This window comes from Poecilia latipinna, unplaced genomic scaffold (assembly GCF_001443285.1).
Source record: "Poecilia latipinna isolate Pla-1442-1.1 unplaced genomic scaffold, P_latipinna-1.0 Scaffold4241, whole genome shotgun sequence".
In the NCBI taxonomy this organism is placed as follows: Eukaryota; Metazoa; Chordata; class Actinopteri; order Cyprinodontiformes; family Poeciliidae; genus Poecilia; species Poecilia latipinna.
The window spans coordinates 13,657-27,620 of record NW_015116857.1 but is presented as its reverse complement, the minus strand read 5'-3'; the positions used below and the strand labels follow the sequence as shown (position 1 = coordinate 27,620).

At 49.0% G+C, this 13,964-nt stretch overlaps 1 protein-coding gene across 1 annotated transcript in view; it reads left to right on the top strand.

The window, feature by feature from the left end:
• The first annotated feature begins 3,029 nt into the window (after window positions 1–3,029).
• Window positions 3,030–13,964, top strand: part of LOC106942392 (uncharacterized) — a 24,503-nt gene continuing 13,568 nt past the window's right edge. The window contains exons 1-5 of the mRNA XM_015025660.1: window positions 3,030–3,311; window positions 5,131–5,478; window positions 5,558–5,668; window positions 5,818–6,147; window positions 9,216–9,557. Coding sequence (XP_014881146.1) covers window positions 3,248–3,311; window positions 5,131–5,478; window positions 5,558–5,668; window positions 5,818–6,147; window positions 9,216–9,557 — 1,195 coding nt within the window. The 5' untranslated portion in view covers window positions 3,030–3,247. The remainder of the gene's footprint in view (window positions 3,312–5,130; window positions 5,479–5,557; window positions 5,669–5,817; window positions 6,148–9,215; window positions 9,558–13,964) is intronic.

Sequence of the window (13,964 nt, the reverse complement as noted above, 5' to 3'; positions counted from 1 at the left end):
TGGACGCCTCCCTGGTGAGGAGATCACGTCCCACCAGGAGGAGGGGAGACCCAGGACACGCTGGAGAGACGATGTCTCTCAGCTGGACTGGGAACGCCTTGGGATTCCTGGAGGAGCTGGAAGAGGCTGGAGAGGGAAGACTGGGCCTCCTTATTTAGGCTGCTGACCCCGTGATGGATGGGTGTTAAATGGTGTCTCCATGGCGATAAGCAAACAGCATGGGGTCCTGAGATGAGCTTGTTCAGGTGGGTGTGAGAGACCAGGGCTCCATCCCTAATAAATGATTATTGATATATTTATTAGGGATGGAGCCCTGGTCTCCATCACGGTGGGCCGACAGGAGTCTCTACAATCGTCATGATGTGTGTTGTCATAGCAACTGGTCTACAGTCATCGATAACTGATGGTGACTTTTCTCGAACCAGGCAGGATGTCGTCCACAGCAACAGAACCTTCTGTTGGGTCGGGCTGAGGTTGAAGAGATGCTGCAGAATCCCACAGATCCGCTCTGCAGCTTCAGGCCTTCAGGACCGACACCATCTGGACCTGGTTCTTGTTCCGTCTCTCCAATTGCTTCTTCACTTCTAGAGACAGATCAGTGGGAGGCAAAGGGAGCAGCAGCTCCTGATGTGGATGAAGTCAAACCTGTGGAAGCAAAAGATTCATGAAGATGAAACATGAGGTTTGACAGACAGCTGAGGGTGAGAGGAAGGTGGCCGTCTGATTGGCTGGAGACAGGAGAGGAGGAGGATTCAATGAGTTTTTATCATCATATCACCTTAATAGTTTGTGGTACAAAATTTGGACTCAGGTCCCATTTAGAGATTTACTACACAAAAAATAAATAGATAAAAAATTAACAAGTAATTTAAGAGATATGTGTATTTATGTGTCTGTGTGTAAATAATCTATGAGATGAAACTGCATTTGGTGCAGCTTGAGTTCATGAGTCTGACGGCTGAAGGGAAGAAACTGATCCTCAGCCTCCTGCTGAGGGGAGCAGCTGGAGGAGTCCTTCATGACGAGGAGCGCCTCCTCCTGCATCCTGCTGTGTAGAGGTCTGAGGTGGAGGGCAGTGCAGCTGCTGTGCCACAAGGTGATGCAGACAGAGAACGCTCTCCACCACCCAGTGATAGAAGCTCCTCAGGGTTGAGTTCCCAAGTCCAGCTCTCTGCAGCTTCCTGAGGAAGTAGAGATGCTGATGGGCCTTCCTGACCAGACAGGGGGTGTTGGGATCCAGATACCTGTTTCTAGATGCCTGTGCTGAGGTCCAAACATGCAGCCGGGTCAGAACCTGTTCTCCACTGTGACGAGTATTTAGTAAACTCACTGATCAACTGATGAGAAAAGCTGATGTAATATTTACATGTCGTCATCAGACAGATGATATAAAGTTATAATTAGTTTGGTATTTAAAAGACTAAAAAAATAACAGGAATAAATAAATGATTACAGGATTTAAAAGCAACACTGGGGTCAAAGTTCACAGTGAAACTTCCAGAAAGTTACTCTACTAAAAGTAACTGAGTAAAAGTAACTAGTTACTGCATGTCGACACCAGCCTGGATCATGTGACCCGCTGGTCTCTGTTCTGGTCCGGTCGGTTCGGAGGTTCTCCGTCTAGAGTTCTGATGTGGTTGATATCCACCAGGGGGCGGGAGAGAGGCAGAGCCTCCCTGTCACTCTAGAACTGAACCAACTGGACCTGCGTCACACAGGTCCAGTTGGTTCCGGTCCTCGGACCTGAAACAGTAAGTCATATATTTATCTATGATAAACTTGTTAGACTGTGTAAGACCAACATACAGGCCCGGCGGCATGGGCGGGCATTGGGAGACACTGGGGGACATTGCCCACCCACAGAGTCAGCTGTGGCCCCCTGGACTGGAAGCTGTTTGTTGTTTTTACCTTAGAATGGCCAACTCTCTGTTATTCCTATATCCGTTTGATACAGTAGAGGCTTCCGCACTTCCCATATCTGTGTCCTCTGTCACTTTTATCAGCAGTTAAAACTGTTTAATCCGTTGTTAACATGTTGTAACCTGTTTTTCCGAGCCGCCTTTAAACGCAACATGAGCGCTAGACGCTCGCGCTGGGTTTCCACCTGTGAAGGAGACCTGCTGCTGCTGGGCGGAGCTACGTAGGTTTGTGTTAGAATCACGGCAGCAAACCAGCAAAACGCAAAGAACTTTTCAGTTTTTCCCTCCAAACTAACCGACTGAGGTGAGTAAAGCTGCTGGATGCAGGCAATGTTAGCTAAAAGATGACGAGCTAACATCAATACAGAACCTTAAGCTTGTTGTTGTCTATGTTCAGGTACGATTCATTTTGCCCCCCAAAATAAGTCGATGCCCCCCTTAAACCCGTCTGGATCCGGGGCTGCCAACATGCGCTAATTTCGGATTTTTCATCAGTTGAATCTTCCTCGGTCAGGAGGAGAAGGTCAGGTCCTCGGTGCAGCTCTGGAGGTTTATTGAAGGAAGGTTTCTGTCTTTTAGGTTGAGGATGAACTAGAAGGTACGATGTGGCATCTTGCTTTTATCCTCTTAAGTCAGGACACCAGCAGGTAACACTCGGAGAGACACTGGCATACAGAAAACCCAGACGAGGACGCAACTCAAACTTAAATACTACGAGTCCAGGTGAGGGGAATAACTAATCAGCAGATACAGGTGAGAAGCAGGAGGTAAACTAACAGGGAGCACTGGGGCAAAATAAACTCTGACATCCGACAGGAAACAACACGGAACAAAAAACCCACAACACGCTGACATCATGACAACCCAGTTTTCAAGTGTGTGTGTGTGTGTGTGTGGTTATATAATAAAAACGCACACAGGTCTCAGACAAACGGGATTAACAAAGGACTGATAGCTGATGGTATTTTATGCCGCACAGAAATGAATTTAGCTACGTGACATTGAATCTACAAACAGATGCATCATGGGTAACGTAGTGTTAAACAGACAGACTTTTAACAAATTCAGTGAAAACTGATGTATTTTTAATGCTTCTGCTTTGCGCATCACTCTGAATATAAATATCAGGAACTATTGGCAAGTAAAGCATTAAATCGGGTTCAGCCTGGACAGTTTTCAGATTTCAAACCGGAAGTCCGGGAATCCGGGGAAAGCGGTCTGTGACGTCACTGCTGAGTTGAAAACCGAAAGGAAAAACTCAAAATCTCCCGAACTCCGATCTGGACCTGCAGGCCGGATTCTGGTTCTGAACGTTTAGAAGCTCTGAGATGTTCCTGCAGCAGCAGCTGGTGGTTCTGCTCCCGGTCCTGGTTCCGGTTCTGGTTCTGCTTGGTAAGTGACCTCCTGCTCGGTATGAATCCAACACACTCGGAACCAGGGGCGGACCGGTAATCAGTCCAGTACCGGGGAGCCCAGAAGCTGGAAGTTTAAAGCTTAACGAATCTCAGGTTCTGGAAAAGTTCGGGTCATATGTCAGAACTTTCAAAATAAAAGCTCCGATGGTTTCCTGCGTTTCTGAGTGAAATAAATCTGGAAATCTAAAATCAGCAGGTTGATCATATAAATATTTAGAAAGAATTGTTTCTGTACAGGGGCTGCACAGTGGCGCAGTTGGTAGAGCTGTTGCCTTGCAGCAAGAAGGTTCTGGGTTCGATTCCCGGCCCCGGTCTTTCTGCATGGAGTTTGCATGTTCTCCCTGTGCATGGTGGGTTTCCTCCGGGCTCTCCGGTTTCCTCCCACAGTCCAAAAACATGACTGTCAGGTTAATTGGCCTCTCCAAATTGTCCCTAGGTGTGAGTGTACTTGGTTGTGTGTCTCTGTGTTGCCCTGTGACAGACTGGCGACCTGTCCAGGGTGTACCCTGCCTCTCGCCCGGAACGTCAGCTGGAGAGGCACCAGCACCCCTCCCGACCCCACTGAGGGACAAGGGTGAAAGAAAATGGATGGATGGATGTTTCTGTACAAATGAATAAATCTGATCACCTGACTGTAAATATTAATGAGAGAGAATTCCAAAATAAAGCTCATGAAACTGGGATTAATTTCAGGATTAATCCGGTGCAGATGAAGAGAAATGTCTGCATGATATTGATGTTAATCAGGACAGATTAGAGCCTGGATTAACGATGAAAAATGATCAGATAAATTATTAAATATTCCAGCAGCAGCTAGTTCTACACCACCTAGTTCCCACCTAGTTTTACACCACCCGGTTCTACACCACCTGGTTTTACATCACCTGGTTCTACACCACCTGGTTCTACATCACCTGGTTTTACACCACCCGGTTCTACACCACCTAGTTCCCACCTAGTTTTACACCACCTAGTTCTACACCACCCGGTTCTACACCACCTGGTTCTACACCACCTGGTTCTACACCACCTAGTTCTACACCACCTAGTTCCCACCTAGTTTTACACCACCTAGTTCTACACCACCCGGTTCTACACCACCCAGTTCTACCCTTCTAGAAACCTGAATCTGAGTTCCAGACTAAATCCCAGCTGGTTGGAGCTGATTTTATGAATAATCAATGAAACATTGATCAGTATATTGGATGATGGCTCTTTAATGTAAAGTTTATTGCTTGTTTCATAATGCATTATATTTTTATGATGTAAAACATTTTGAACTGCCTTGTTGCTCAAATGTGCTAAACTATTAAACTGGACTTGATTAATCAAAGGACCGGTTCTCTGGTTCTGCTCTGTGGATCCATAATCCAGGTGTGGATCCTACCAACAACAGATCTGAGGGGGAAATGTAAACAGCTGCCAATGTAACTCTGGTGAACTCTTAGTAAATTACTGCCAACAGCTCATGTCTGCAGAGCCGAAGCTTCTCAATGTCCCGATGAACCGTCTGCTGTTCATAATCTCTGCTGATGAACCTCCTTCCTTTTCCTGCTGCTCTTTAAATCTCCGCCTGCTTGGGCAGTCAGGAATCCTGGCAGAGAGACGTTGGAGTCGGGGATAAATAATCCTGATGCTGCTTGTCCCCGTTTGGTTCTGCATCCCTCTGGCTGAGTCAGGAACCAGAACCAGGATGAGCAGATCCGTTCCTGGGATGGAGGAGTTCCTCCTGCTACGTGTCTTAGAACATCAGCTCCATCAGCTCTCCTCAGATAGTTTCTCGTCTCTGTCCTCAGTTTCCCAGCATGCCTCGGGGCTCCAGGTGGAGGTGTTTGAGGGGGCGGAGTCTGTCCAGCTGCCCTGTCGGGTAGAGCTTTCTGAGTCTGATGGTTCTACAGCCGTTTGGGACCAAGATGACTTGCGGATCCCTACGGTCCATGTTCGCCAGCCGGACGGCGATTACCTGAAGGACCAGAACCAGCGCTATAGAGGCCGGACGGCCATGATGGAGGACGCTCTGCAGACCGGAGACCTCAGTCTGACCCTGAGGAAACCCACCTTCACCGACAGCGGGACCTTCACCTGCACGGTCCGCAGGCTCGGAGAAGAGCTGCACCAGGAGGCCGTGGAGCTGCAGGTCAAAGGTCAGTGCTGCAGGTTCTCTGGATGCTCTGCACATGTTGGGAGGCGTTCAGAGCCGCTCTGTGTTCATGATGTCTGCAGAGGCTCCTGCTCCAGTCTGGCTCTGGGTTCTGGTGGTTCCGGTGGTTCTGGTGGTTCTCGTGATCGTTGCTGCTGTTTTGTACTACAGATTAAAGAAGAAGCTCACAGCAGGTATGTTGGTCACTAAACCAGCTGGTGTCTGAAAGCATAAAGGCTGCAGAACCTGCAGAAGTACCAGTCCAACCTGAGGTTCTCCACCGGTTCTGGATCTGCGGGTCTCTGCGCTTTACGCTCTCTGCCATGTTCTCGTTTCTTGTCAGTGCTTCCATCTGAGACGGTGGAGATCAGAGAGGGGGTGAAGTCTGTCCTGCTGCCGGTTAAAACTCAGAAACGTCTCCACAATGTCAGAGTGGAGTGGAGCCGTTCGGACCAGAGGAACATCATGATCCACGTGTTTGAGAACGGCCAGACTGAGCAACAGGAGGACGTCTACCACGGCCGGACCAAGATGAAAGCAGACCTGCAGCAGACCGGAGACCTCAGCCTGACCCTCAGGACGCCCCAGCTGACTGACTCTGGGGTCTACGACTGCGTGGTCTTCAGAGGAGGAGACAAGCTGCTGCAGAAGGCTGTGACTCTCAGGGTCAAAGGTCAGTCTGACATCACATTTCAGCATTAATATACATTTCCACCGTTTACCTGATACGTAGAATGTGTTTAATTCTTAAACTCCATAAAGATATATTCATATGTGGGACCTCAAACCCGTTTTCATCAAACATCCCCTTGGAGGGTCATTCATGGGAAACAGGTCCAAGGTGACGGGTCAGACAAAGAGCAGCCTAGAGACCTTTTGAGGAGTAACAGAAACTGCATCCCCTCAGTTGGACACCGATCACCGGGGGACCCCTTTGGAACTGCGCCTGTAGGTGGCGCACACAGGCGAGTGCCTTGTGGCTCAGGCGTCTTCAGCCTGAACAGGAAACATGGGTCACCCTTCACTTGGGCCGGGTGCAGTGAGGGATGGGCGGCGGCCGATGGAAGGGACCCTGGCAGTCTGATCCTCGGCTGCAGAAGCTCCCTCTCAGGAACGTCACCTCTCTGGTGGGGAAGGAACCGGAGCTAGTGTCTGAGGCTGAGAGGTTCCGACTAGAAATAGTCGGCCTCGCCTCGACGCATGGCTCTGGTTCTGGAACCAGTCTCCTTGAGAGGGGCTGGACGTACTTCCACTCTGGAGTTGCCCGTGGTGAGAGGCGCCGGGCAGGAGTGGGCATACTTGTTGCCCCCCATCTTGGCGCCTGTACGTTGGGGTTTACCCCGGTGAACGAGAGGGCTCCGCCTACGGGTGGGGGGACGGGTTCTGACTGTTGTTTGTGCTTACAGGCCAAACAGCAGTTCAGATTACCCACCCTTCTTGGAGTCCTTAGAGGAGGTACTGGGGGTCCCCTCCTGGGGACTCCCTTGTTCTACTGGGGGACTTCAACGCTCACGTGGGCAATGACAGTGAGACCTGGAGGGGCGTGGTCGGAAGGAATGGCCCCCCCGATTGGAACTCGAGTGGTGTTCTGTTGTTGGACTTCTGTGCTCATCATGGATTGTCCATCACGAACACCATGTTCAGGCATAAGGGTGTCCATATGTGCACTTGGCACCAGGACACCCTAGGCCGCAGTTCGATGATCGATTTTGTGATCGTTTCATCGGATCTGCGGCCGTATGTCTTGGACACTCGGGTGAAGAGAGGTGCGGAGCTGTCCACTGACCACTACCTGGTGGTGAGTTGGCTCCGGTGGTGGGGGAGGAAGCCGGTCAGACCTGGCAGGCCCAAACGGGTAGTGAGGTTCTGCTGACCCTCTGGCAGTTTCCCATCAGACGAAGCTTCAACTCCCACCTCCAGGAGAGTTTCGAACACGTTCTGGTGAAGCGAGTTACTGAGTCAGAGTCGGCCATGTTCCATTCCTCCATTGTTGAGGTTTACCGGAGCTGTGGCCGATCTGGGCCTGTTGTGGTGGCAACGCTTGAACCTGCTAGTGGACAGATGAGAAGAGATGCATGTGGGACCCCAGAAGCTGCCAGTCGGTGCAGCATTGGGTGGTTGCTGAGGTAAAAACTCAGATGTGTGACGAGTTTGGAGAGGCTGTGGAGAAAGATTTCTGTTCAGCTTTGAGGCGATTCTGATCCACCATCCAGCATCTCAGGGGAGGAACAGCACCGTGTGCAGTGGGGGCTGCCGATCTGGACTGAGGACGTTATCGGTTGGTGGGCGAAATACTTGCAGCTTCTGAACGGCTTCATGGAGCTCAGCTCCTCTTAACACAGAACGAACCGAAACTATCTGAAACACCAGCGTTCCCAAAAATACATAAAAAGCTGGAGGTGCAAAGATACAGTTAGTAATACAGAGAAATGGACTGAACTTATACAGTGCTTTTCCAGTCATTTTGACCACTCAGCGCTTTACACTAGAGTCACATTTATACACCGATATGCAGATCGGTGGGCAGTTTGGGGTTAAGTTCCCAGCGCTGCATCGCCATGAGGCTGGAGGAATCGAACCTACAACCTTCTGATTACAAGACGACTACTCTACCCACAGAGCCACAGTCGCCTACTAGCTACAGCGAGTCCCGACTGATTTAATCTAATCAGTGGAAGTCGGCTGAAGGTCCTGATTTACTGAGGAACAACATGAAACACAATTAGCTCATTTTGATAAACGGCTCTGCAGGGAGATGAAATCTAAAAATCATAACACCAACAGTCATTAGGTCACTGTAAATGTCCGAGGCAGATGGAAGAAATGAAGATGAATAAAGTTCCAGGTCATTAGTGCTGTGCTCTGCCTTCAAAATAAAAGCATGCAGGTGAAAGATTTCAAAATGTTTTGCAACTGCAGTGAAATTACTGGGTGGGAGGAATGGGCCTGTCTGCAGTATGGGGGCGGACAGGACACGTCCCCCCAGGGTCCACCCTCTCTACCCTCCCTCACCACACACTGTTTCCCTACTGGTTCAGACCACAGGCCTCCCTGGTCTGGTCTGAGGAAGAGGGTCGACCAGACAGCCGAGTCTAAGGTTCAGGCTGAGGGGATCCGTTTTGGTGGCCTTAGGATCCCGTCTCTGCTTTTTGTGGATGCTGTTATCCTGTTGGCTTCATCAGGTCGGGATCTGCAGCTTTACTGCAGCGGGTTGCAGCCGAGTGTGAAGCGATGAGGATCAGTGCCTTCAGATCCGAGGGTCTTGAGCCGGAAAAGGGTGGAGGGCCTTCCCCAGGTTGAGGGGGGGGAGGTTCCTGCCCCAGTGGAGGAGTTTAAAGATCTCTGGTTCATGAATGAAGGAGAAATGGAGCAGGAGATGGACAGGTGGACTGGTGCAGCATCTGCAGAGAAGCAGCCGCTGCACCAGTCTGTCCTGGTAAAGAGAGAGCTGAGCCAAAAGCTCTCAGTTTACCGGTTGACCTATGACCTATGACCTACCCTTACCTATGGTCACCAGCTTTGGGTCGTGACTGACAGAGGAAAATCGTGAATACCAGCAGCTGAACTGAGGTTCCTCGAAATGTTGTAGCACTTTAGCATTAGCAGTTTTTGATTAACGCTTTAGGTTAGCGCAGCTAGCTTTTTATTAGCAGTGGTGAGGGTTCAGAACCAGCAGGGCTCCTCTGGTTTTCGGTTTGAAATGGTTCTGTTCTGGTTCTGTTCTGGTTCTCCTCCTGACAGAGAGCCTGATGGAGGAGGTGGAGGTCGCAGACAGAGCAGCGTTTGTCCTTCTGCCTTTTAAAACCGCAGCTGACCTGCCTGCAGGCAGCACAGTGGTGTGGAGCCGCACTGACAAACAGGGCTCAGTCCACGAGTACCAGAGCGGTCAGAACCAGTCAGGCAGACAGAACCAGGAGTATCTGAACCGGACCGAGATGAATCCTGATGCTCTGAGGACCGGAGACCTCACCCTGACCCTGAATTGCCCCCGACTGGGAGACAGCGGCGTCTTCATCTGCACCGTCTACAGCGACGAAGACGAGAAGATTCAGAAACAGAAAGTCCTAATGCTCACCGTCAAAGGTGGGTTCTGTTTTTAATCACCGTCTTTTTATTGAGATCTTTCCTTTTATGCATACAGTTTTTAATACAGAGAGGTACTTATCCAACAGATATACAGAAAATTAATCCCTACAAATGAACCCCTTTAGCCCACCAGGCCACTACCCAGTAGATCCACCACTACATTCCTGTCCCTGACAGCAGTGGATCGTAATAAAGTGAATTAACTTCATTAATCTAGAGCCTTATTGTATGTTTTGAAATGAGTCAAGAAAGGCCCCATGTTTTTTCAAATTTACTGGTTGAGTGTTGAAGAGAGCATCTAATTATTTCAGTTTCAAACATGACATAAGGTCATGTAACCACTGCTTGTGTGTCGGAGGAGCAGCACCTTCACCTGGTCAGAGCTGTGCGCCTCGCTAACGGCGAACAAAATGCCAGTGCCTGAATTTAGAGGCTGGTAGAGGCAAACCCTCACCACTGAAGCCAAAAACAGCCAAGAGAGGCCCAGGTGTTACTCCGGCCAGCCTGGACATCGTACGGAAAACATCCGTCCAGAACCGACCAGAGTGGGGCAGGACCAGTAAGGGGTGATTTCTGGATAGAAACGACAGTTTGCTTTTGGAGAGATGGACCATTTTGAACTGAATGAGACGATGGCGTCACACAGACATGTTGTATTCACCAGGTTGAGTGTAGAGGCCCACGTCTCATCCAGTATAGCCATATTCAAGTCCTCTTCCCAGGAAGTTTTAAGTTTAGGTGAGGACGTCTCTTTCATAGTCAGCATTTTATCATAAAGCCACTAAACCAGCCCTTTATGAGTCGGGTCCAATAACAGGATGGTTTCTAACAGTGAATGCTCTGGCAGAGAAACTGAGCCTGAGAGGTGAGACTGAAGAAAGTTTCTGGCTTGCAAATATCCAAAAAATGAGCAAAATCTGACAAATTAGCTTTATTGCCTATGGGGAAAAGCTAACTTTTGGTAAGGTTCAACTTATACCCAGAAATCTGACCGAATTGGCTAAATATGTCGAGAGCAAAAGGCAGTGAGGCTGATGGTTTGGAAATAAAGAGTAAAAGGTCATCTGCATAAAGCAACACTTTATGTTCCATGTCATTCCTCCAAATGCCGGATATCTCTTTACTGGTCTTGGGTTTGATGGCTCTATGGCCAGATCCAACAGCAGGGGGCCAAGAGGACAGCCATGATGGATGCCTCTTTGTAGTTTAAATGGTTTTGAGGTCTGAAAATTGGTACGAACTGTGGCAGATGGTTGCTGGTATAATAATTTAATCCATGAAATGAAGTTTCCTCCAAAGCCAAATCTACTAAGGACTGCAAAAAGAAATCAAACTCAAACCGGTCAAAGGCTTTTTCAGCGTCCAAAGAGACGCACTCAGCTGAATCTGGGGCACTGGAGTGAACAATGTTAAGCAGCTTTCTAACATTAAAATATGAGTGGCGACCTTTAATGAAACCTGTTTGGGCTTTTGAAATAACCGATGGTAAAACAGTTTCAAGTCAAGAATTTTGGATAAAATGTTGACATCTGTATTTAGGAGAGAGAATGGTCTGTATGACCCCACTGGATCTTTGCTCTTCTTTGGAATAAGTGATACGAGCTTCGTAAAATGACTGAGGAAGGGATCCTTGTTTAAAACCATCAGAAGGTGGAGCAGGTCTGGGAATCGTTTGAAAAATTCTGAGGGGAACCATCCGGACCTGGGCATTTGGCAGATGGCATTGAGGGGAACCATCCGGACCTGGGCATTTGGCAGATGGCATTGAGGGGAACCATCCAGACCTGGGCATTTGGCAGATGGCATTGAGGCAATTGGTAGGAGACTTCTTTCTGCGAGATGGGTTCATCTAACTTGTTCTTAAATTCTGGTGAGATAGAAGGGATGTGAAGCTTAGCTAGAAAATCACCAATTATGTTAGAATTGGTTTGTGACTGTGAGCTGCAGAAAGTCCCTAAATGCATCATTAATGTGTCCATGACCTGTGACTGTCCTGCCGTCTTGTTTTCAAATTCTTGAAATAGTTTGCCTTGCCCTAGAGCCCCTGAGCATGGTTGCTAAAAGTTTGTCGCCATGCACGTAAAATTTGGATTTGTTAAGTAAAAGCAGGCGTTCAGCTGAGTGTGTTGTCAACAGGTCAAGTTTTAAGTTCAACACGCCTTTTGAACAGTTCGGGACACTGGTTCACAGCATATTCCACATCGACCTCTTTGATCCGTTTAGGTTGTTCTGTTCATAGGTGGATTATTTTTTCATTTTTGCTGAATAGGCAATAATCTGGCCTGATGTAGGCCTTAAAGGCATCCCATACTACAAGGCTGGAGATCTGGGAAGAGTTAGTAGCAAAAAAAACGTATCTCATCTTGAATAAACTTTACAAACTTGTCATCCGACAGCAGGGTTGAATTGAGACGCCAGGGTCCAGTTCTTAGAGGGAAGAACTGGACCCCCAGTTCTTAGGGGGTCCCCCAGAACTGGAGTGAGTGGGGCGTGGTCTGAAATAACTATGCTTTGATAGTTACAAGAGCAGATCCGCTGCAGCCATTTAGTATCTGAAATAAAATAATCGATTCTTGAATAAGTTTTGTGTACAGGTGAGAAGTATCCGTCTTGTTGGGGTTTAAAGTACGCCACACATCACGCAGCCCGTACTCAGATAGAAAGGATGACTGATGCAGATCTGCTTATGGCATTCCTTTTGAGGGATGGACGGTCTAAAGCTGGGTCCAGCCTACAGTTGAAGTCGCCCCCCAGGGCCAATGAGTATTTATTGAGGTCAGGCAGGGAGGAAAGTAGTTGTTTAAAAAAGTTCTCATCTGTATTGGGAGCGTAAACATTGACCAGGGTGACCAGAGTTCCCCACTTACTATAATAAACCTGCCATGTTTATCAGCCACCACATTCTCAGCCTTGAACCGAGTCCTCTGGCTGATCAGTATGGAGACCCCTCGTACCTTAACCTGAAAATGGGAGTGAAAACATTGTCCCTTCCACATGTCAGGAGACGACCCCTGTCTGAGCTCCTGATGAGAGTCTCCTGCAGAAACGCCGCATCTGTACTGAATCGTTTAATATGGGAGAAAACCTTCCTTCTCTTCACTGGGTGGTTTAAACCTTTGACGTCCCAAAAATTAAAATGCTGTCTCCTGGTTACAGAGCTTGTGCGTTAGCTTGTTTTGATAGGTATGATGTCAGCATGGCAGGCAGATTGAAACAAAAGAGGTGAAGAAAAATGACGGCACCCTGCGAGAACCACCAGCAGTGACCTTAGTCGCCCCCAAACATAAACAGCTGCCGAACAGAAAACAACAATGTGGCAGCAAGCTCTTCAAAAGTAACATTCCCAGAGATCCAGCCTTCCAGTAACTAACAACCTGGAAATCAGAGAAACGGAGCAAACTAACCACTGCTGGCCTGGAATAGGTACAAACCCCCCAGTGACACATTTTAAGACATTTTTTACTGGCCTCTGCAACACTCTAGAAAAATAGTAATGTAATAAAATTTAAAGCAACTGCAACAAAAAGCATGGAGAGGCTCCAGGTACTGTTGGGTCAAAGCAAACAGGTATTAAAGCAGCTGCCCTCCATTCATCAGGTCCAGTCCCAGCCAGACGAATGGCCAGAATAAGTCCATTGGAAATAATGACACCAGGCTGTATTTACAGCACCTGCAGCCTGTTTCTGGAGTGAGCCCTCGGTAAAACGTTGCTCCTTTATTGGTTTCTCTGTGGTTCTGGAAACCTCTTGAACTGTCGGGCCTCCTCCACCGAACCGCTGGATTGCGTTATGGGAAGACGGGCTGGGAAGAGAAGAGCTGGCTTCAAGCCCCGCTTGTAGAGCTCCGCCATGATGTCCTTGTACTCCGCCCGTTGGGGCAGGACGTCTGGACTGCAGTCCTCCACAATACGCAGAGACGCGCCTTTGTAGTGGAGCTTTCCTCTCCTCCCGAATGATGAGGTCTTTGGTCAGGTATCGATGCAGGAGGATCACCGGGCGGGGAGGGCGTCCTGCGGCCCGTGTAGCTGCCAGGGAGCGGTGGGGGCGGCAGCACCTCTTTCCCAAATAGCTCACAGAAGGTTGGAGGAAAAATGAGTGGGGCGCCCAGTTTCAGTGTCTTCTGGCAGACCGAGGCTGCGGACGGTCTGCGTCTACTGGGCTCTCCAGTCAGTCACTTTGTCTTTTAGCTTAGCATTTTCTTCACGGAGAGCTGCACATGAGTCTTTGAGGCCCGCCACTCGCTGGCCCAGATCCTCTGTTGCTGGCTCCAGAGAGGAGACCCGCTCTGTTCCTCCAGGTCTGCCGGACCTGGTCCAGCCTGGAGCTCAGCATGTTGGCAGAAGACTTCAGGTCCTCACCACGCTGCTGACCCAATGCGCTGAAAGCCTCCAGCGTCAGGCTAGCG